Below are 22,446 nucleotides of genomic sequence, written 5' to 3'. Positions count from 1 at the left end.
GCTGGGCTCCTGGCCAGCAGCTGCCACTTTCTGGTTGCCCAGTTCTGAAGGCAGTGCCGCCAGCCGCAGCAGTGCAGAAGTAAGGGTGGCAATACCACAACCCCCCTACAATAACGTTGCAATGCCCCCACTCCCCTCTTTTGGGTCAGGACCCCTACAGTTGCAGCATCATGAAATTTCAGATTTAAATATCTGAAATCATGATATTTATGATTTTAAAAAGCCTATGACCATGAAATTGACCGAAATGGACCGTGAATTTGGTAGGGCCCCATACGTGAGGCAGGCAAGGCCTTAGCCGGACCTCTCTGTGGAGCTGGGGTCCTGCTGCAGGTTTGTATTGGGGGATGGGAGACCACAGGGAACTGTTCTCTCTGGCACAGGCTGACTGTGGGACAGTGGTTTGAGAGGAGACTGTCCAGGCTCAGACCCTCGCTCCTTCTGACTCTTTATCCTCCCTGAGGCAAGTTCAAAGATGTCCCCCATTCCCTACCCCTGGAGTGGGGCAAGTGCTGCATCCTGCTGGATAGAGGCACCTCCGAAACCATGCTCTGCCTGGTGTTTACCTTTAGAAGAAGCAGGAACGTCCAGTCGGCTCTTCCCCACTCTTGCGGGGCGCTCACTGATGGGTGGGCAGGCAGCTGGACTGGCGGCGTTCTCTGCTCTTCATTGGGGAGATGGGCATGTTAGATCTTTCCACCAGCTGCCAAGTCTGAGTGAAATATACGAGAACAAGAAGTTCTAAGGTGTCTGGCTCCGCCTCCTTCCCCTCCTGAGTGCTCAGTTTTCACTAGTGTTTTCCAGCAGAGAGAGCACGCTGTGTGGGCACGCTGTGTTAGTAATGAGTAGAGGCCTCTCCCCTGCACCTTATTTTAAAGGACCCCACAAGCTCCAGGATTTCTCTTTGGCAGCACCTCTGAGGAGATACCCGTTACACGTAACAAGGTCACTTGTCTTCCTCCCCACTGGGGGGTGAGTAAAGTACGAAAGTCCAAGGGCACCAGTGGTTTTTATGCTGGACTCCTTCGCCCTGCTGAGGTGAAGAACAAGACTCTCAAAGGGAGGGCGCTAAGGCTTAGGGTCACAGGTGGCTGCTTGTATTAATTTAGGTGGAATAAATTGGTCAACGGTGGTCACATGACCTGGTCACAGCGTTAAACAAGGTTCAGGGTTTGGTATGTAGAGACCTCAGCCTCCTTAGTGCCATGGCAAACATACAATTAAAAATCCCTGTAGCCTTTGATTACAGATACAGAAGAAGTAGAAACAATTGAAGTATTTGAAATGTAAAGTATTAAGGCTTTTATTGCAACAGCATCCCTTGTTCCCTTTCCCTTCAGCCGGAGACCATTTTTAGAAGGGGGAAAAAAACCCTTGTGTGATAGTCTATTAGATTAAATCAAATATAGCTGTTCTTTTTGGGGAAAAGAGAAAAGACGGGATGAAGCTGTTGTTGTTAAGGTCTAATCCTGTTCCCTAGAAGACAAGACACATACTGTTAGAAAAACACAGGCACACCCACATCATCTTATCAGCCCCTTTAAAACCTGGCAAACTTGTACCAGCATCAGGCTGTTTAGGGCCTTGCCTTTAGTTGCCTGTCTGATCACAGGCTTACAGTGGTGTTTGCAAAATACACCTCTACGCCGATGTAACGCGACCCAATATAACACGAATTTGGATATAACACGGTAAAGCAGCGTTCCGGGGGGGCGGGGCTTCACACTCCGGCAGATCAAAGCAAGTTCAATATAACGTGGTTTCACCTATAACACGGTAGGATTTTTTGGCTCCCGAGGACAGCGTTATATTGGGGTAGAGGTGTGTACAGTCTTCACCTGCTAAGCCAGACTCTTATTAAACAGAAGGCAAAGGGAGAGGGATAGGAGAGAGAAGAAATAAGGCAGAGAAGGACAAGGGTGCACAAAGAGGTGTGGGACAACAATCTCATATCCCAGATAGTGTTTGGGATTTAGCCGGTGGAGATGGCGCTGTCATCCGGGTCCCTCTCTTTGGCCTGGCCTGGTCTGGTCTAGGATTAGAATTCTCTTGGGATTAGAATGCCCCAAGGCTCAGCGGTGGTTTGGTGGATACCAATGTTTCAGGAGATGGTGGGGGTAGCAGCCATCACTCCTTCTCCTTGATTTAGTCACCCAGCATTGTTCTTGTTGATCCCCCCCCCCCCCCCCAAGTCATTCCTTTTGAGGACCCCAAAACGGAGTGATGGAAGGACTAGCACACCCCTTCGTTATCTTGTTCATCAGTTAGGCTTAGTTTTTGACACACCAGTTTGGGGTTATTGATTTCCGGCCCCATGCATTTTTGTTTACCTGGCATGATGTCCATCTCACATACTTGAGTTATATCAGGAGGCCTTTCTGTTAGGCTCATTTCGTTTTTTCTGTCTCCCTTTGGCACCTTTTCCCATTGACAGTTATTGTTCTAGATTATTGTGACATTTGATGAAGTTTTATCCACTTTCCCACAGTTAGGCTTATACCCGGGGTAGGCCTACTAGACTCCGATTGTCACTACGCTCTGGCTAAGAGCGTGTCCCATTGTGTACCATACAGCAGAGCCAGTGCACAGACGTCACAGGACTGAACTGCATTGGGTCTAGACTGAGTGCCCCAGCACCTCTGGCTTCCTCTTCATAGCAGCTTGTCTTGCTGGCAGGTCTGTCATTTGTACCCAGTTGAGGTGCTAAATGACCTTAGTTTGTCTGTTGCTCTCTTGCCTGCAGGATGCCCTGGCAAGGGGATACGAACAACATGATCGACCGGTTTGATGTGCGAGCTCACCTGGACTACATTCCCATGTACACCCCACCACTGCTCAACCCAATGTAAGCCATTTCCATGGAGTACTGCTTGGGAGCTCTTCTCTGGAAGCCCCCAACCTCTTCCTTTCTAGCAGGGCATAGAGTGCTGGGTGATCAGTGCAGACCAATGGGATTTGGGAGCATTCTTTGTTGTTGCTGTTGGTATCCCTTAGGGCATAGGGTTGGTAAATGGAACCCGACCCCCGACTTTCCAGGCTGTCCAACACCAGTGGTGATGGGGAGCTGCAGTGGGTTCTCCAAGCGTGGATCTGCTTCACATGGCTCTGAAAGGACCCTGTGGCACTGGGATTCCATGTTTCTGATCGGTTCTGGGTTAAATGTGCTTGGCTTCCAAGTAAAACGACTGTCTCCTCCTTCCTCCCACATCTACCAGCTCTGCAGACCTGACCCGGGCTCTGAGTCCTACCAGGGTCTCTTTTCACATGTCATTGCTATAATGTTCTGCCAAACAAATAAGGGGTCCAGGGCAGCTCCATGGGCTTGCCCAGGTATGACTGGTGGGAACAAAGCAAGCAGGACTGCTATGGTTAAAGAAAGGATTGGATTCAGCTTCGTTAGCTCTATTGGCTCAGCCACACTAAGGAAAGCCAAAATCATTGATGGCGGGAGGCCCTAAAGCCAGCTGGGACTGGCTCACACATGGAGCAGAGCTAAGTAGAAAGATCCGTTTACGGAGTCCATTTTGGAACAGAACTTCACTAAATGGGCTTTTCTCTGGTACCTCCAGCTCTGACCCCAGCATTAAAGGGGGCTGGGATCTACCTTAGTTTAAAAATTTGATATGAGTTGCCAAGGCAGATGACTCTGGAGTCTGCCAGATGAAAGGAGCAGGCTCTGTCCCTGCACGACTCTGCCATGTGGCTCCCTGCTTCCCATCCTGGTGTAGAGAGAGCTGCACTGGGTGGACTGGGCTGGAGATGGATTTTTGGGAAATGGCCAGTAGACTTCTAGATGGGTTCCCTTCCTGCCCATCCCCTCCATCTGCCGCTCCTCCCATCCAGATTCCAGACTCTGCAAAGTCTGTCCTGAGGCCTGCAGAAACAGCTTCAATAACTACATTTCACCAAGTATCAGAGGGGTAGCCGTGTTAGTCTGAATCTGTAAAAAGCAACAGAGGGTCCTGTGGCACCTTTAAGACTAACAGAAGTATTGGGAGCATAAGCTTTCGTGGGTAAGAACCTCACTTCTTACCCACGAAAGCTTATGCTCCCAATACTTCTGTTAGTCTTAAAGGTGCCACAGGACCCTCTGTTGCTTTTTACATTTCACCAGCCAGTTCTCCCCTCTCAGAGCTTGTCTTCACTGAACTTAATGTTTCTAAGCCAAGTCAGCTGTAAGTGGGGACGACCCTGCGTATCTCCCAAGCACCCCAGATTTCCCAGAACTCCAGGCATGTTGTCCCCCGTGAAACTTGAGGCCAACTGGGTTGCAGGGGAGGGAGAGTTGCACCAGGTTTGTAAAGGAGAGCTGGCTTCAGCCTTGCCTATGGAGACTCCCGGGTAGCCGTGCAGCCGTCCTGCTGAGCTCTATTAATAGCCATTGATGCACGGGGACAGCCACCGAGGGGTTAATGTCGCACTGTTTGAACAGTGGAGTTAGCAGAATGCAGCCACAATTGCTGTCGGGTCCAATTTCCAGAAGTGCTTTGCTGAGATGTGACGTGGGAGCCTGAATCTCACAGCAAGTCACTTGTGGAAATGGGCCGTGGGCTGCTAAGTCACTGAGGTGCTTCTGAGCCGGTCACCTTTAGTTCTGTCCTGTCTGCCCAGTTGTCTCCTGGTGCCAGTGTGTGTTCTTCCTTCTCAGCTCTCCTGAGCAGGAGTCGGACGAGAGGAAGTGTAACTACGAGCGCTACAGGGGTCTGGTGCAGAACGACTTCGCTGGCAGTAAGTGTCTGTTGGAGACCACTGTCCACTGGGGCACGGAGACATCCCTGGGGGCGATGCTGTGAAGAGAAGCTGGCTCTGGTGAGAGGTATCAGCTGGCAACAGCAGGGCATGGTTCCTGACATCACTCTGTGAACTTCTGCTCTGCTGTGCTCTGCCAGGAGCCCCTCTGGAAGGGAGGGAGGGACCCTCCCTCCCCCTCATGGCCTGTTCGGCTCTTGGGTTCTCTGCCAAGAATAACACTGAGGGGGCAGTTAGTGCACATTTGGTAACTTGCACATGTCACCCAGCCCTTCACCTAGGAGTCCTCAAGCAGTCATCAGCTGGTAACCGCTTTCAGCCATTCCTGGGCCAGGCTGCATTCCAACCAGTGACTTCTAGGATTCATGATCAGCAATCCGTCCCCGTTCCCCTGTGCTCTCCCGGCTCTTGAGACAGGGATCCTGCTCTGCCCATGTGGTTTGATGATGCATACAGGAGAGGCTCCCTCTTACCTGTGTCACCTCGAATGAGCCCTGACACTCAGCTATTATCAAGGCCTGTTGGCATCGGTGTTTGCCCTCAAGCTGGCATGTAACTCCCTTGTCTGTCTGTCTGTCTGTCTGAAGTCTCGGAGGAGCAGTGTCTCTATCAGATCTATATTGATGAGCTCTATGGGGGACTCCAGAAGCCCAATGAGGATGAGAAAAAGAAGTGAGTATGGGGGAAAAGAGGCTCGGTGCTGGTCCCCAGTGGCGTACGTGCGTGCTGAGCTGCCCCTCTAGGCATGCTTTGAAGGAGACAGAAGTGAATGTATTTGTGCCCCAAGTTGGATCAGAATCAACAGCCACTGCCCTCTGAGCCCCATCTCCCTGGGCCTGGGGGGCATCAGTCCTTCCTCTCTACCCTGCCTCGGAATTAGGCTTTCCAGGGAGTGTGGGAGTGGCTGATACCTGATGCGGCAGAGGAAGTCCTCCCCTCCTCTTCCTGAATAATAAAGCTGCTGGACGGGAGTAGCACTGGGGACAATTCCTCCCGGACCCTGCGGTGCTCAGCTCGTCCCGAAGCCTGAGACGGGGTTATTTCTGCCTCAGTGCCAGTATTCCGACTAGTCAGACAGCATGCGTAGCACCACCAACGTTGGGAGATTGGGAGAGCTGGAATGTGAAAAAAGGCAGCCCTTTTTCCTGGTGCCTCAGCACGGCTTTAGGGGAGGGCAAGGTGATGCGCTATGTGTCTGGGGCGGGGGGAGGCCTTCGGTGCCCAGGGCTCTTTCTGTAGTGGTTCTCCATTAACTATGCCTTGGGGTTCCAAACGTAACTGGGGCAACGTGGGGGTTAACAGAGCAGCCCTTTGAGAGTAGGGGAGGCTGGTGCTGCAAGACTCCAGGGACCTCTGGTGGGTGCCCTGTGCCCTTGCCCTGGCCGCACACGTTCACAGACAGTGTTTGTGCCCAGGCTCGCGGAGAAGAAGGCATCGATTGGCTACACGTATGAGGACAGCACCGTGGCTGAGCTCGAGAACTCCCTGGAGAAGCGGGGAGACGAGGAGGACTCTGAGGAGGACAGCAACACGGATGAGGACGAAGTCATTCCGGATATCGGTGTGTCTCGCTTGCCCAGGCAGTCCTGCCTCGGGATATCGCCTGTCCAGGCCGTGCTTGGGCAGCCCCACCGCCCCGCCCCGCATGCACAGACCGGCTTTCCCAGGCCTTGTGCTTACGAGTTCATCCTTCAGGTGCCAACTCCCCAGTGTGTTGGGCACGTGCTTGTTCTACATGGTGCCTGGGTGTATCTCTAGGGGAGGGGTGTGGGGGAGCAGTGCGTTGCTGTGGGGAGTTCTGGCTAACATGGGGAACCCCGGCCAACCCTTCCCGGCCCCCTCCTCCCTCCATGCATCGGTGGGTGCTTGCAGGGGCCTTGGGTGCTGGCTGGGGTTGTCTCTCTTTCCTCCTCCCCCCCACCCCCCGGCAGACCTGTCCCTGCTGCTGCTTTGGGGCTTGTAAACAGCTCCTGGGGAATAGGAGTCTGGTGGCTGACCTCCGAGCCCTGGGTTGGGCGGGGGCTGCTGTCCCTGCTTCCCCAGCTGAGCTCCGGTAAAGCTGCTGCCATGTGTTCCAATGGGGAGGGCGCGAGGGGCTGCTCCCCAGCTCCACTCCCTCAATCCTGTGAGCAGTGGGTGGAGGACCATGCTGGGGCGGGGGCATGTTCACTGAGCTCAGCACCAGAAATGGGCCTCCTGAGAGGCCCAAGAAAGTCCTGTGGCCCCCACGTTTCAAACCTCAGCTGCACTATGGTGCAGCAGATACTCCAGCAACACCTCAGGTGGCCCCGGGGCAGCTGGAGAGCAGCCCAGCTCTGCTGTCGGCCCCAAGGGCTGGCGAGGTCTGCAGGCACACTGACACCAGGCCTCTGCTTGCAGATGTGGAAGTTGATGTGGATGAGTTAAATCAGGAGCAGGTGGCTGACCTGAATAAACAGGCGACCACGTACGGGATGGCTGAGGGGGACTTCGTCAGGTAAGGCCCATGTGTGAGTCAGGGCCCGGAGCCGAGCTCCAGGCGCACCACCTCATCTCAGAGAGCTTCAGGTGCTCTGGGGGGTTGGATTGCCGTAGTCACGAGCCACATAGCAGAGCTGTGGCTACTGCGGGATGTAGGGGGCAGATGTACCCACTGTGGCTTGGTGTGGGGGCTCCCGTGGCAGCAGGCCCTTGGCAGCCCTGGCTTAGGTGAAGCTGCTGCTGCCCCTCTGCCCACATGCACTGAGAAGGTTGCTTGGGGCAGATGTGTGCGGCTGTCTGGCTGCTGCACGTATCGGTGAGAGGCTGGTGCAGCCTCAGGGCAGCCCCATGTGTTTGGTTGGCTGCCCGCTGCATCTCCTACCGTACATGTGAAGTGCCAGCCCTCGGTGGGGAGGAGCGTCCAGCTCTGGCATCAGCACTGCTCCCGTCGAGGGGCAAAGCATCTGACCCAGGTGGCAGGAGAGCCAGGGAGAGGTGCAGGGTTAAATGCAGCTCCTCTCTTCACTGATGCACCTGGGGGAGCAGTGACTGCTTAGTTAATTTTAGGGTAAGACCCTTTGGATGGCACCTGTCCTGCTCTCCAGGGGCAGCCCAGACGCTGCTGCTGCTGCATGGGCCGCTGCAACTTGGAGCTTCCTCCCTTGTGCCAGTGGCATCCTGGTACCCCTGGTACTGTTCAGTTGTAGGCCCAGCTTAGCCCTTGACTCTTCCATTGAAGGCCCAAGTGCTCTGGTAGCAGCCCCTGTGCTAGAGGCAGATGCTGGAGCTGCGTCAGGGTGGGGGCAGAGCGGAGGCTCTTGCTTGCCAGCACTTGTTGTGGTAGTGAAGTCCCTTTGTCACAGCGCACCTATGCCCCCGCGTTGTGTACCTCCATCCAGGGGCTGGGCAGGGCAGGCTCTGTGAGCGCTGGGAACAGCCACACTTAGCCAGCTCTCTTTCCTTTTCCGGAAGGATGCTGCGGAAGGACAAAGAGGAGGCAGAAGCCATTAAACACGCCAAAGCCCTTGAGGAGGAGAAAGCCATGTACTCGGTAAGGCGCAGCCCTGGGGAGGGCTGTCCCAGCCAGACCTCTTCCCAGCCCTGCTCTGATCTCTGCCTGTATTTCCCAAGCCTGGCGAAGGCGCTTTCCCCATGGGTCCTCTGGAGAGCTCTTGTGCTTTCCAGGTAGGCCCTGCTTCCAGAGGGTTAGCAGAGGGACGCAGAGGAGGTTTTAAAAGACCTGGCCATGTTAGCCAGGACTCCCCTCAGCTGGCCTGCACCCAGACTGGGGCAGCTCAGCCCAGAGGAGCTGGATGGGACAGACTCATTTCCCACCTCCTAGTACTGGGGGAGAGCAATGGAAGTGCTGAGCCCTGGGCTGGGAGTTCCTGGCAGGCTTTCCTCCGCCACTCAGTGCTGGGCCTTTCTCATCTAGGGCCGTCGCTCTCGCAGACAGAGGAGGGAGTTTAGAGAGAAGCGCTTAAAAGGAAGAAAAATCAGCCCTCCCAGGTAAGGCGGTGACGACGTAACGGCCCCCTGCAGCAAACTAGTCAGCCAGAGGGGCTGGCGAGCAACGGGGTGCTGGGGCGGGGCCTCTGGCACTGGCTGTCCTGGGCGCAAGGGCTCTTGTCTCCCGTGTCTGGCCCCTGCTGCACTGTTACGGCAGCTCTCCCGGCCCTGAATACAGCGACTCCTGGAATCGTGGTTATTTCAAACAACTGGCTCTGAAAAGGCTCCGTCCACATGGATTCTGCTAGTGCAAGCTCGCCAAGGGGCTGGGCAGTGTGATGCTTTCTTTGGCCAGGGGTCTGTGCGGAAGGTAGGGAGTCTTCTGCTCTCACATGAATTTACAAGCGAGTGGTCTGGTAATTTCATTAGCTCTGTCCCTTAAGGCCTCGGGGCGGCTGGCTTAGCTCCAGATGTTTCATGTGCTTCCGTCCCTGCCTCTGCTTGTCTGGACTCCTCTCCTCTGAACCCCTTTAGCAGGGAGGCTGGTGTCCCCGTTCCTTCATGGGTCACTGCTGAGAAATAGGGCAGACACAACCCAAAACTGATGGTTATTCTCCTATAAGATATACCAAACCAGCATCACAAGTAAACTTCTGTTTCACCCCAAAATTGGTGCAAGAAGGGGTGTCCCAGACACTGCTGAATGCATCATAGGAGCTTCTCATTCTTGGTTCTATATTACTACAGCTTCTAACCCAGCATTAGAAGTATCCGTGTACAACAGAAATGGTTCATCAAAATCATGTTTGGCTAAAACAGGCTTTTTCTTTGTAAGGTTCATTCTGGAAGTAACAATATTATTGAATTCCTTTACGAACCAAGGTAAAACTTGGTTAGACCAATAGTGGATTGGATCTGCTCTTGCATGTCTCATATGATCTTGCCATGAGCTAATGAAAATAGTTAATTTATCCATGCAAGCTCTGGCAAATGTTTGGAACCCAATTAACATCAAGCCAATGTAAATATTAATGTTCTCCGTAGTGTAGGAATCTTGGCATTTAGCCATGAAAGCAATAGGGTGGTGTGCCTTAGTTTCCCTTTTCATACAGCATATTAGGTCTATAATGCCTTCTCTGATGTGAAAAGTTTTAAGACTGGTTACAGGCACTAGCTGTGACATATCAGTATCCCAAGGCCTTTTAACATAAAGTGTGTTGTCATGTAAAGAAACAGTAACCCTTAAAAGCTTCAAGCACATAGCGGGTTCTTACGTACCACTCCCAACATGTTTAAGGGTTTTTCCGAAAGATCATGCACACCGTACATTTGTACAATTTTTGGTATCCGCAACAAACTAGCCACAACAGTTAATATTAGCAATAATATTAACATCAGATCTGTCACTTGTACATTTACAAGCATTTTTGTCATTCTGTGCCTCTGACTCAATACTGTTGAGGTTTTGGCATTTTAGGGTTAACTTGTGGCTTCCATTAGCAAGATGAAGTTTTTCCCCTTCCTCCCTGTCCGGAAGGGTCAAAATCTGAGCTCTTTTGTGTAACAGAATCCATTGGTTGGCTATGTGTGTCCTCTTTGCTAACAGCTATGGTGTGGGCAAGTCTTTCTCCTCCTCCCGCCCCCCCAAATCAGTCAGGTAATTTGCATCAACACAGACACTAGTTTGTTTGTTAGTTTTCAGATTCTTAACCATTACTAATTCCAAGGCTGGACTCTGTCTTAAAGAGAGACCATCCATTTTCACTAGCATGTTAGACTCAAGGTTCTTTTGTCCTTCCATTACCAACCTCTGGTTCCACATGGAATCAGATGTCAAGTCCACTAAGAGACTAAAAGTCATATCCGAAGTGTCTAGGGGTGAAAGTTTGCCTGCCATCCCCTGTATTCTCAAGAGATAATTGCACAGCTGTCCTGCTCTGTAGATTCAGTTACTCAGACTTCTCTTTCAACCTGAGATACAGACTGTTCACTCGCAGAATCAGTATCAGAGGGGTAGCCATGTTAATCTGGATCTGTAAAAAGCGACAGAGTCCTGTGGCACCTTATAGACTAACAGACAGTTAGCCTATAAGGTACCACAGGACTCTTTGTCACTTTTTACAGAATCAGTATGGAGACATTCATGTTCCAACAACGTCGTCTTCCCAACAAACTGGTCAAGCACAGCCACTTGGTCATCATCATAGGGCTGTTCAAATTCCCTGACAAATTTCATTCCATCTGACGCCTTCTCTAAGTTATTCACACTGGGGTCTTTCTAAAGCAAAATCAGTGGATCCATTTTCAACAGAAAAATTCTGGCTGTTAGGAACTGAAACAAATCTCTCAACAAACTGTTGCCTTCTACAGACGGAAATTCATCCTGATCTACCTCAATTAATTCACTTCCACACCCCTCAGTTACAGCAAACTGCTTTGCAAAAACAACCATGAGGATTCTTCTCCTTAAGAGCTTCTTTAAGCAACTGTTCACGTTTATCTTGCTCCACAGAAGCATTGCTCTGCGGAGCCACAACCAAACTCCCTCTGAGTGTCACTTACACTCAATCACCTCTGGCCCATTAGGAGGATTTTTACACAGCCCCCTTTTTAGGCAAGCTGCTGAACTCCATAGTTAAAGTCATTTTCCTTCCCTTCGCAGCTTTCCTCACTGGTAACACACAGGTTACCAGGCTCCGCACACACTAGTTTAGTTATAAGTTTACCCACTGTCAGTGGGTAACGCAGTTCAATCACTTTCCTGCTCTCCTTGTGCGCTGGCTGTGATATCGCCCTGATTAAACAGAGTTGTCATATCTTTACTCGGCAACACACTAGCAACAGGCAAAATAGAAGCACCAGCGTTGCTGGTCCCTGGGACTAACTGGATGCAACCTAGTTGCAATGTCATTCTCCTTAGCAGACACAAACTTAGGAACATTTCCCCCCTGGGCTTTAGTTAAATCCAGAACCGAATCTGATGCAACTGATAATTTTTCAACCATCATAGGCTGACAGGCTTCTTCTGTCTGCATCACAAAGAGTGAGAGGAGCAGTTCTCAACCTGCGGGAACGCATGCAGCCCAGTTAGTGCACAGCTGCGGCCCAGCTCAGCTGTGTGCTAAAGACCAGCCTGCATGCCGGGGGTCTGCTGGGTTCCCAGCTGCCCAGCGTGGAGAGGTCCAGCCGGGCTGCCCTGCGGGGCCAGGGTTCCCAGCCCTATCCCTCGCAAGCCCCGGGGCTGCTGCTGCCCTGGCACCCGGCCTCTGCAGCCCAGGTAACACATTGTGGGCTGCACTGGTATCTCCGTGTTCTCACCTCCATGTAGAGCCAGTACAGGCCGTGGGCACCAGGGTTACCTTCCCTCTCTGGGAGAGGCCTCTGCTCCATTCAGTAGATGAGGTCTGTGGGGGGCTGCGACACTAGTGGGGTGGGTTAAACCCAAGAGGAGTAGCTCTGCCCTGCTTCCTGCACGGAGTGGGGCACTGGGGAGGGTGAGCAGTGTGGTTGTGCTGCCAGCTGGTCACTCCGCAGGGCGCCTGGCTGCTGGCCACAGGGCAGGCTGTGCTCCTTGGATCTCTCCATGGTCATTGCCACAGGCTCTCCATAACGTGTTCTCTCTTTGCAGCTATGCGAGGAGAGACAGCCCCACATACGATCCCTACAAACGGTGAGTGCCTGTAGCTGCTGGGCATGGCAGGAGTGGTTTGCGGCCCCTCTGTCCCTCCTGGGGGAGAGGCCACTGCAGCGACAGTCTCTGGGGATTCCTGTAGTTGACAAACTCCGACTGTTTCTGAGGGGACCTTGGGCTGGGGGAAGGTCACCCCCTGCTGGAGCAGGTGCTACGGTACACGCTGGGTCTGCTGCAGCCCTAGGCGGGGTCCAGCAGGGGTCCAGAAGCTGCATCCAGCGCAGTGTGCCGCCCCCCCCCCCCCCCCCCCCCGGGAGCCTTTGGTAAATTCCACCTCCTGCAGTGAAGCAGCCCCTTCTGTTCTCCCTTCGTTCCCAGGTCGCCTTCAGAGTCCAGCTCCGAATCCCGCTCGCGCTCTCGCTCGCCTTCCCCGGGCCAAGAAGAGAAGATCACGTTCATCACTAGCTTCGGGGGCAGTGACGAGGAAGCCGCTGCCGCTGCTCAAGCCGGAGGAGTCCCCGGGAAAGCCGTCTCCCTTGGCAAGCCGCGCTCCACCCAAGTGCATCAGGGCAGCGCTGCAGCAGGTCATAGCGCCTCCTCCCGGTCGGTAACTCCCCCGTCTGGCTCGCTTTCCCAAACCTTAACACCAGAGACTCAGCAGGGGCTAACGGCCCATCTACGTGATCGGCCTGCACCCTCTGTGCCCCCGATGGGCACCAAGCCAAGCTGCCCCTGCTTGGAGACCCTGTCCAGTGAGAGCTCTTGGCATCCAGTCCTTTCCAGCTGCCATTTCGTTGTCAACCCTGCCCACGGGCTGGCCAGGTGCTGTGTGGGGTGGCCAGTTGGGGGCACTCTCCAGCAGACTGAGCGAGAGGCTTGTTTGGGTTGACAGTGCCTGGAAGGCCCTGAATAGCCAGACCCTCGACTTATGAGGGGGAACTCCGGGGGGCAGCTCATCCTGGGGCCTAGGGAAGGGACCTGGCATGTCAGTGAGGGGGAGAGATTCTAGGACATGGGGGATCTGGCAGCTGGAAAGGGGCAGCTCTCCTACTTGCCCACAATATCCCTTCCTCTCCTCTCCTTGCGTTCCCTGCCCCCTTTCCTTCGCTCCCCCGGAGTTGCTGTACTTCCTGGCCCTGTTCTCAGCGCACTGGCCTGTCCCAGCTCCCTCTCCAGACGAGCAGGGCACTTGAGCGCAGGCTGAGAGCTCACAGGGTTGTAAAGTGCCTCGTATGCACCATATAGACCAAGCTAAAGTGTCTGGCCTCGGGGCTGTGGCTGCATCGTTGCCATTGTGTGTCTGTGGCTAACTAGCGTGAGCCGGAGGCTCCACCTGCACCCCATTGCACAGCGCTTGGCCAAGGCTGTGTAGGGAGACGGAGCTGCAGACGCTCTGCAGAGCCCCTGGGTGGTGCCCTCAAGTGGAACTGCATGTCCTGGCATCTGGGCTGGCACTGGCTAACGTTACTGCCCCTCTCAGTGCCCCGTTGCAGCATTGCCAGAATCCCAGTTTGCCCCGGTAGCTCTGCCCCATGGGAGAGTCGTCGCACATTGGAGCCTTCCCATGGCCCACGTTGCAGGATGGTGGTGATCCACTCCCCCAGCCCACAGGACATGCTGGGGGTGTGGGGGGCTGCAAAGCCACTTGTCTGTCTTAGGCAGTGAGGCCTTGGGAGGGGGCTGTGAGAAGAGCCCAGCGTTCCCATCGGTCTTTCTCAGAACCACTTCCCTCCTAACTCACTGTGCCAGCCGGAGCTGAGCCCGGTGTGGCGCCTGTACCTTGCTGGAGGCCTCGTTGGAGGACCCGGGCAGGGGCTCAGCCCTTAAGGGGAGGGGCGTGATAAGACTTCAGGCTTTTCCCCAGCATTGTGGTAGGATGGTGTAACCAGCCCTGGCTCAATGCAGGTTTGAACAGCCTGTACCATCGCAATTGGGCTTCCCCTGCGTGCTCTGGGACTATGGACGTTGCTGCTAGCCCTGTCCTCCGTAGGGTCTTCTGGGGCAGACGGTCAAGACCAGAACAGACTTGCTAGCCTAACAAGCATGCATAAAGGCCTGGGCCCCCCGTTCTCCCTGCCGCCTACCTTTGAGGGTCCCCAGTGGGGAATGGAAGATGGAGGATTCTGGTACTGGAAGGACAGACATGAGTTTCTGAGCCCCTAGCCTCTCCTGTTGGGGCGGGGGCTCCCCCTGTCAGTGGGCCCTGGACACCCCCAGATGCTCTCACGCTGTGCACAAGGGAATTGGGCAGCAGGCAGTTGCGTTGCAGCCACTGACGTGCAAGCCCTGCACCTGAGGACTGGAGCAGAGCTGCTAGCCACCAGGGGGTGATGGTGCAGAATAGGTGGAGCTGGTCCACAAGGTTCTCTCTGCAGCTGAAGCATAAGGACACTGCTGGGGGAGCAGGGGCCACTGAACATGCTGTGAGTCATTTGGGGCACTGCTGTCTGTTTCTCAGCCCTCTCCTGGGCCAGCGTGCAGGGATCCTGGCGGCAGTGAGGGGGAGGTTTTCTGATGCCTTCGTGTGGCCCCACTTGCCGTTGTCTCCTGGCTCTGAAGAGCTGCTGTATTTGAGAGTGTCTCGGAGCTGGACTGGGGGAAGAACTGGTAACAACCGTCACAACATGCTTGTTCCTTCTTCATGCCAAGCCCTGCTTCTTCACTCTGGCTGTGCTAGCCGGGGGCAGAGGCCAGGGGCTGAGTCTGCCCAGTGCTACTTAGGGGAAGGGCAGGGATCTTGGCGTGCCGTGGTGCTCCAGTTCTTTGGCACCCCCTGTGTCACATCTCTGCCCTCTGCGTGAATGGCTTGCGTTGTCTCTGTCCCTCTATAGGAGACGCTCCTCCTCCTCCTCGTCCTCATCCCCGTCGTCCTCGTCCTCTTCGAGTTCCCGCTCCAGCTCCCGCTCCCACCGAGCCGGTGGGCACCACCACCGGTCCAGCCGGTACTGCCGCTCCCACAGCCGACGGTATTCCCGCTCCCGCAGCAGGAGCCGGCGCTACTCCGGAGGGGGCTCACGGGATGGCCGCCGCCGCTCCAGATCACACTCGGCCGATCGGAGCCGCCGGTACAGCTCCCGTCGCAGGTCCAGGTACGTCCTGCCCGGAGCTGTGCAGTGAGCTGAGTGGGGGGTTGCAGGAATTTCCAGGCATGGCTTGTTCACCCTGCAATGGGGCCATGTGCTGCTGCAGCCTGCAATGAGGCAGAGGTAGGGACAGGGCCGAGTGGGGGTGAGATGGCAGCTTTACACCCTGGGTTCCTCCTCCCTTCTCTGTACTTCGAGGAACCGCTCCAGCCCTGGCCGGAGGCCACTCCCCCTCTGGATGGGGCTATGGGAGACAACATCACTTCCCGCAGTTATCCGCAGCTGTGGGATTGGCAACCCTAATGCCATGCTACCGCTCCACTTCCAGGGCATGTGGGGGGAGGGAGGCTGGCACGCACTGTGGCGTAGGGAAAGCTTGGAGGCTATGTCCTGTGCGTTTTTAGGAGCCATTCCCGGTCCGGGGAGCGCTATCGCCGGAGCGGCCGAGCGGGGAGACACTGGAGTAGCAGTCGGAGCAGCAGGAGTCCTAGCGATTCGCGAAGCCGCAGCAGATCAGCTTCTCCAGCAAGAGAGAAACTGCTGAGGCCTGCAGCTTCCCCAGCCGTGGGGGAGAAACTGAAAAAGTGAGTGAGGGAAGGCCTCCCTGTTCTAGCTCTTCCCCTGGCCTCCCTTCCGCATGCTGTGTTTGGCCTTGAGCTCTGCAACAGAACGGGCTTCTCCTGCCCCTGCCCTGGGGAGCGCTGGCACCCGGCGGCATGGGTACGGGAAGGAGACGAATGCTGAGCTCTGTGGGAGCTGCCGGGTCTGCCCGTGTCTGAGGGGGGAGGTTAGTGCTGGGCCTCTCCCTCTCCCAGACAAGGACATTGCGTCTCATCCGCTCCACAGTGCTTCTGATCACAGCTCTTTTCCCCCTCTAGGGCTGACACTGCTGGTGGTAAAGAGACAGGAGCTGCCAAAGTCAGTAAGAATTTAACCTCACCTGTTTAATTCACATCACTGCAGAACAAACTAAGGGACCCTGTAGTTCACGGGAGTGAGGAGATGCAGGGACTTGTCTGAATGAAAGGCTCCTTGTCTGCGTTTGAAACCCAAGTCCCCTGTCCCTGGGCTGGAAATCCTGAGCCCTCTCCTCAAGGTGCAGGTCCGCCAAGCCCAGTAGCTCCTTAGAACTGAGAATGGACGGCAGCCGGCATAGGCAAGTGCCAGCACCCCTGCCTCCGGGCGAGCAGTCTCAGCTCTGAGTGACTGACAGGTGGGGATGGGTTTCGGGTCACTGTCCCTTTCACTGAATTCCTGGGAACAGAAGACATCTTCCCTTCTCCTGGCTCCACAAAGACCCCAGTCCGCTGAGTAGTAGCCAGTCCATAGTGTGGGGGGTGGGGCTGGTCTGTAAGGGGGCTAACCCAGATCCCCCACCTTCAGTGACCCCTGTAAGCAAATGAACCTATATCCTCTATTGCACTGACTAAGCTAGAATGCAAGGGTGCCAAGCTTTGGGACTATTGCCATCCCTGAAAACCAGCTGGTGCGTCAGTCCCCCTGGCGGCTTCACACCCACCCCTCCCTCGCCAGCTGCGCTCTCCAGACCCTGTTGGTCTGGGGCGTGGGCTGCTCTGCAGCGAGTTCCTTGTGACTGTGCTCCCGCTGCCTGCCTGGGTGCAGGTGCACCAAGCAGTAAACAAAGCGCCGCAAAGAGGAGCTTTGGGAGACTCGTTGAGGGGAGAAGGTGCTTTGAGCTGCCAAGGGGGCTGGGGCCAGGACACACCCTCCCTTCCCAGCTGTTCGGTTCCTGGAACAAACCTCCTGGGGGCTTTCAGACTCCGGGCCTCGCAGCTGTGGGATCCCTACAGCATTCTGGGGCCTGCTGTCTGTTCCTGGGCAGCAGGTTGGAGCGGCTTGACCCAGGGTTAGGCTCCTGATCTAAAGTGTGGCCCTCCCAGCCTGCATGGCCCTGACTCCAGATGGAGCCCCTGGGAAGGGGTTCCAGACATGGAGGGAGAGGTGCTGGATTGGAAGCAGGGGGCCCTGCTGTACTCTGCAAGGCCATTTCATGGCCAAGTCAGCTCGCAATGCAGAGAGGCTCTCTGTGTTCTGTTGACCCTTGTGTCCTTGAGATCCTGAAGAGGAAGGGAAAGCAGGCTCGCTGCATTCCTACCTGGGATCCAGGTGCGCACTGGCTCTCCAGGAATGGGCAGCAGGGTGTTGGCTTCCCTCCATGTGTCTGGGAAGGAGTGGCACCCAGTGAACTCCTGATGGTTTAGATCCCAAGGCTGGGCCCCTAGGGAAGCAAGGTGCCTGTGTGGGGGTGTGCAGTGGGATCCTCTGCAGAGCAAGGGAGGGAGTGCCCTTGGGTTTACCCTGGCATCCCTCTGCCTGCCGCTCTGCAGGTCATCTCCAAGCCACCACCACCATGGGGAGCCTTTGTGTGACCCTTAAGGCTCAGGCTGTCAGATGGATGCTGTCTGTCAGAAAGGAGCAAGCCAGGGGTGTATATAGGCCAGGTGCCTTCTTGGTATGATTTGAATGTGGGGAGCTGGCTCTAGCCCCAAGGCAATTGTCAAACATGTTTTCTTGTCTGCTTAATACACTGGGCTAATCGATCAAATTTGCTAAAGCACTGGGGAAATGTCAATCAACATGACTGACAGCCAACAGCAGCAATCCGCACGCTCAGTCTGGGTGGACTAAGTTCTCGCATTCAGAGAATCAGACTCAGGGATGAGCTTCTGCACTTCCACCAGTGGGCTAATGGAGGTGAAGCCCTGGCTAGCCTGGCCCTCCATGAATGGAGCTGGGCTAGGGTGCCCAGGGCTCCCCAGCACTGCAGGGGTTAGGCACATTCTTCCTTGGCTAGAATCCCTGCGAGAGATCCATGCTGTCCCCAGAGACGTGGAGCTGGGTTCTCTCTGTGCTAACTCTTGGTGCCAATGGTCAGGAGAGCGCTAGGCTGAGCATAGCTGGCCATGAGCCCCAGGGTTTCCCTTAGCTGGTATTGAAAGGCCTCTGGAGTATTGCTGGTGCTGGTCTCCTCCCGGCTGCAGGAACAGGCATGGCTGGCTGGGCTGAGTTCCTCCAGTCCCCAAGCCCTTCCTGTGGCTGTTAGAGGAGCAGCAGCAGCCTCTGCCCAGCTCCCATCTATGCTAGAACCAACTGGAGAGTGGCCCTTGGCCCCTCCTTTGGGTGCCCCTGCGTGCCTGGGAGTGGGTCCCTTTGGGTGCCCCTGCGTGCCTGGGAGTGGGTCCCTTTGGGTGCCCCTGCGTGCCTGGGAGTGGGTCCCTGGGAGTGGCCTAAGTTGAGTTGCGTATTCTCACCAGTGAAGTCTCTTGTTTCTGGCTGCCTGTCCACAGGGCAGCTCCCCAGAGCTGAGAGGCCCAGCTGGGCACACAGCCTGAGAGTGCTCCCAGAAAAAGTCAGAAAAGTACGTTGTCCTCCCCCTCGCCCACCTTGGAGTGATGTAAATGCAGTGTCCAGTCAGGCCAGGGACCCAGGCACCATTGTAGGCAGCCCCAAGGAGAGCCCTCTTCAGTGCACCACTGCAGCGAGGAGAGCAAACCAGGGGCTAGGGTGGAAAGGATGGGATAGAGATTAACAGGGGTGCAGACTGTGTGCAGCAATGGTCACCCCATCTCACACAGGATACCCTAGAACAGGAGGTTCAGAGGAGGGGCGGGGCTTGATCACAGTCTACAAGTACCTGTGTGGGGAACAAATATTTAATAACTGGCTCTTCCATCTAGCGGCGAAAGGTCTAACACGATCCGATGGCTGGAGGTTGAAGCTAGACAAAGTCAGACTGGAACAGTGAGAGTCATTATCCATTGGAACAACTTACCAGCGGTCATGGTGGATTCTCCATCCCTGGCAACTTTTAAATCAAGATTGAATGGTTTTCCAAAAGCTCTGCCCTAGGAATTATTTTTGGGCCGTTCCCTGGCCTGGGTTACACACAATGGTCCCTTCTGGCCTTGGAATCTACAAATCTGAAACAATGGTCAAAGGCCTAGAAAAACTCTTGGCTGGAGGGAGTGAAAAGATTTGGCTTTTTTACCTTAGGGTATGTCTACACTGCAGTTGGAAGTGGGATTGCAGCATGTGCAGATATGCCTGAGGTAGATTTGATCTAGCTACCTTGGACCCTAGGAGCAGCTGGCCTATGCCTCCACCCCTTCTGCTGTGACTTCAATGCTATTGTTACTCAAGCTAGTTTTGATCAAGTTCAATCAAAGCTATCTCGAGTATGTCTACAATCTTACCTCCTGGCTGTAGGGTAGACACTCCTCTAGAGGAGGTGAATAAGAGGCAACAGGAGAAAGTCTATGAATGACTGACTGGTCGAGAAGGGCGATTGGGAGCGTTCCCCTGCCTCACAGCATGAGAAGGGAACATTCCATGAAATTAGAAGGTGAAAATCCCAAACGCATGAAGACATCCACAGACTGACTCTCATATTTTATTCAAAAGGAACTCATTGACATAGGATATTGCTGAGGCCAAAAACTTGGCGAGATGCAATGAGGGACTGGCCGTTTCTGTGGCTACAAGAATATCCCGAGTTACTCTAGTCAACGCAACACAGAACATTGGAAGTGGGGGGAGAATCTCCTTCTTCAAGGCCTAACCCAGTCTCTAGGTGTCAAGGATCAGGATGAGACCTGCCGGGGCAGGTTGCTCCCCCATCTGTCTGCTGCAGGGTTTCCTGTCTTTTCCTCTGAGGCATCTGGTGTAGGAGATGCCCTCCTCGGCAAGAGTGCCTCCGGATCTGGTCCTGTCTGGCAGTGCCGATGTCCCTGGGCCTTCCCTTAACACGTCTCTGTTTAACTTTCCTTGTAGCCAAAGCTGACTCCGCAGGAGAAGCTGAAGTTGCGAATGCAGAAGGCTCTCAACAGGCAGTGTAAGCAGGACTGTTTCATCATGCAATTCACTTGCTGCTCTGGCCTGGCCTTGTGGCAGCTGCTTAAAATCTCTCTCTCTGTCTCTCTCAGTTAAAGCTGACAAAAAGGCAGCACAAGAGAAGATGATGCAACAGGAACATGAAAGGCAGGTATGTGACCCAGCTGCACCCTGACATGGGTCCATCTCTAACCACTGGGCTGCGCCACTACTCCCATTTCACACCCCTGGGTGAAGTGTCTGGCCGTTTGGAATGGCCTCTCTCTGCAGACCCCTTTGCCTGGTTAGGAGCGCTCAGGGATGTGTTACCCGAGAGCAGAGCTAGCATCCACAGCGGTGGTCCAGGGGTGGGGAGTGAAGTCAGGGGAGCACTGCTGTGCTGAGGGGAGTGTGTGTGTTTTGGGGTTCACACTGAGCTTGGGCGGCTATGCCTCAGCCGAGCTCTGAAGGGCTCTGCCCACAGAATGAACGTGTAGCAGCTGCCTCTTGAGGGCACCTCGCTGCCTGTGCATGACCCGTGGCCCTTGGCTGATCCGTGCCTCTCTCTTTCAGGAGCGAGAAGACGAGCTGCGAGCCATGGCCCGGAAGATCCGCATGAAGTAAACTCTCTTGCTTCCCCTGTTGTTCTCTGGGCGTGCTCTCTGCAGGTTGTGCGCTAAGCCCTCTTGTGTCTCTGCAGGGAGAGAGAGCGGCGAGAGAAGGAGCGGGAAGAATGGGAAAGGCAGTACAGCAGGCAGAGCCGCTCCCCATCCCCACGATACAGTGAGTAACCACCGCTTGGCACCGCCCTGGCAAGTGACTCCTGTGCTGTCAGAGAGTGGGAGCAGACACAGACTGGGGGGCAGGGAGTGTGATGGGTTCGGTCACAAAGACCTCCTTGGGACTGTCACCTGATTTGCTGAAATTACCTCTGAGCCCATTTTCCCTGCCAGCTTGGGTCTCCAGAACCCTGCCTTGTTGAGCCAGACACGCTAGCCTGCTGCAACACAGACCCAGGGTCTGGACCACACCCCCAAAGCTGCAGGCTTTAAGTGAAAACCACTCAGCAGGTTGCTTGTCTCTAGCACCCAGACACCCAGCTCCCAATGGGATCCAAACCCCAAATAAATCCGTTTTACTCTGTATAAAGCTTATACAGGGTAAACTCATAAATTGTCCATCCTCTAGGTCACTGATAGAGAGATATGCACAGCTGTTTGCTCCCCCAGGTATTCATCACTTACTCTGGGTTTACTAATAAACTTGGTTTTTTTTAATTATAAATAGTAGGATTCAAGTGGTTTCAAGTAATAGACAGAACAAAGTAAGTCACCAAGCAAAATAAAGTCTAAACCTAATACATTAAGAAACTGATTACAGGTAAATCTCACCCTCAGAGATGTTCCAATAAGCTTCTTTCACAGACTAGACTCCTTCCTAGTCTGGGCCCAGTCCTTTCCCCAGTACAGTCCTTGTTAGTTCCAGCAGGCATCTCAGGTTTTAACTAGGGGTTTTCTCATGACTGGCCTCTTTTGTTCTGCTATGCCCCCTTTCATAGCATTGGCACAAGGTGGGAATCTTTTGTCTCTCTGGGTCCCCACCCCTCCTTCTAAATGGAAAAGTACCAGTTTTAAGATGGATTTTAGTATCATGTGACATGGTCACATGTCCTATGAGATCCCAGCCTCCATTCTTTCTGGGCTGGCCCACACATACACAGGAAGGTTTGCAAGTAAACAGAGCCATTTACAGGTCATTGACTCTGAAGTACCCTTAATGGCTTCCACTTAATATGTTTACATCAATAATACAAGTTTATATCTTATTCTCCTAACTCCAGACATAGAAATAATACATGCAAACAAATAGGATGAACACACCCAGTAGATAAGCTTTTTAACGATCCCTTACAAGAGACCTCTTGCATAAAGCATATTCCAGTTGCATCATATTCACACTCATAAGCATATTTTCATAAAGCATATGGAGTCCAGCCTCACAGGGAGCAGCTGCTGTTTGGGAGCTCGCTGTCTGCAGAACTGGGGAGAGAGCTGCTCCTTGCTCCAGCATTCACTAGGCTGGGAGGCGACTCAGTGCTACATGTATCCAGCAGATGTCGCTCTTCGTCCTCAGCATGTGGTTTGGATACGGGCTGGGGTCCCAGAGATTAGGGCCTAAATCTTCAGAAGTGGCCAGTGATTTTGAGGCCAGTGGGAGACACTTCCCCCCCTTCTCCCAGTACCC

General features: G+C 54.4%; 1 protein-coding gene across 3 annotated transcripts in view; it reads left to right on the top strand.

Moving 5' to 3' along the window:
- CLASRP (CLK4 associating serine/arginine rich protein) overlaps positions 1–22,446 on the top strand; it is a 45,158-nt gene that overhangs the window by 14,426 nt on the left and 8,286 nt on the right. Inside the window, exons 6-21 of one of the 3 annotated variants that reach the window (XM_054010101.1) lie at positions 2,744–2,845; positions 4,649–4,728; positions 5,337–5,421; positions 6,165–6,310; positions 7,129–7,225; positions 8,182–8,260; positions 8,645–8,718; positions 12,287–12,328; positions 12,668–12,892; positions 15,121–15,378; positions 15,777–15,956; positions 16,251–16,290; positions 20,164–20,224; positions 20,316–20,374; positions 20,776–20,822; positions 20,903–20,985. In XM_054010101.1, coding sequence (XP_053866076.1) covers positions 2,744–2,845; positions 4,649–4,728; positions 5,337–5,421; positions 6,165–6,310; positions 7,129–7,225; positions 8,182–8,260; positions 8,645–8,718; positions 12,287–12,328; positions 12,668–12,892; positions 15,121–15,378; positions 15,777–15,956; positions 16,251–16,290; positions 20,164–20,224; positions 20,316–20,374; positions 20,776–20,822; positions 20,903–20,985 — 1,658 coding nt within the window. Of the gene's footprint in view, positions 1–2,743; positions 2,846–4,648; positions 4,729–5,336; positions 5,422–6,164; positions 6,311–7,128; positions 7,226–8,181; positions 8,261–8,644; positions 8,719–12,286; positions 12,329–12,667; positions 12,893–15,120; positions 15,379–15,776; positions 15,957–16,250; positions 16,295–20,163; positions 20,229–20,315; positions 20,375–20,775; positions 20,823–20,902; positions 20,986–22,446 lie in introns of those variants that run through there. The other 2 variants (XR_008442869.1, XM_054010102.1) reach the window with 2 other exon arrangements.

This window comes from Malaclemys terrapin, chromosome 20, assembly GCF_027887155.1.
Source record: "Malaclemys terrapin pileata isolate rMalTer1 chromosome 20, rMalTer1.hap1, whole genome shotgun sequence".
In the NCBI taxonomy this organism is placed as follows: domain Eukaryota; kingdom Metazoa; phylum Chordata; order Testudines; family Emydidae; genus Malaclemys; species Malaclemys terrapin.
The sequence above is the reverse complement of the archived record's forward strand: the minus strand, read 5'-3'. Positions and strand labels throughout refer to the sequence as shown.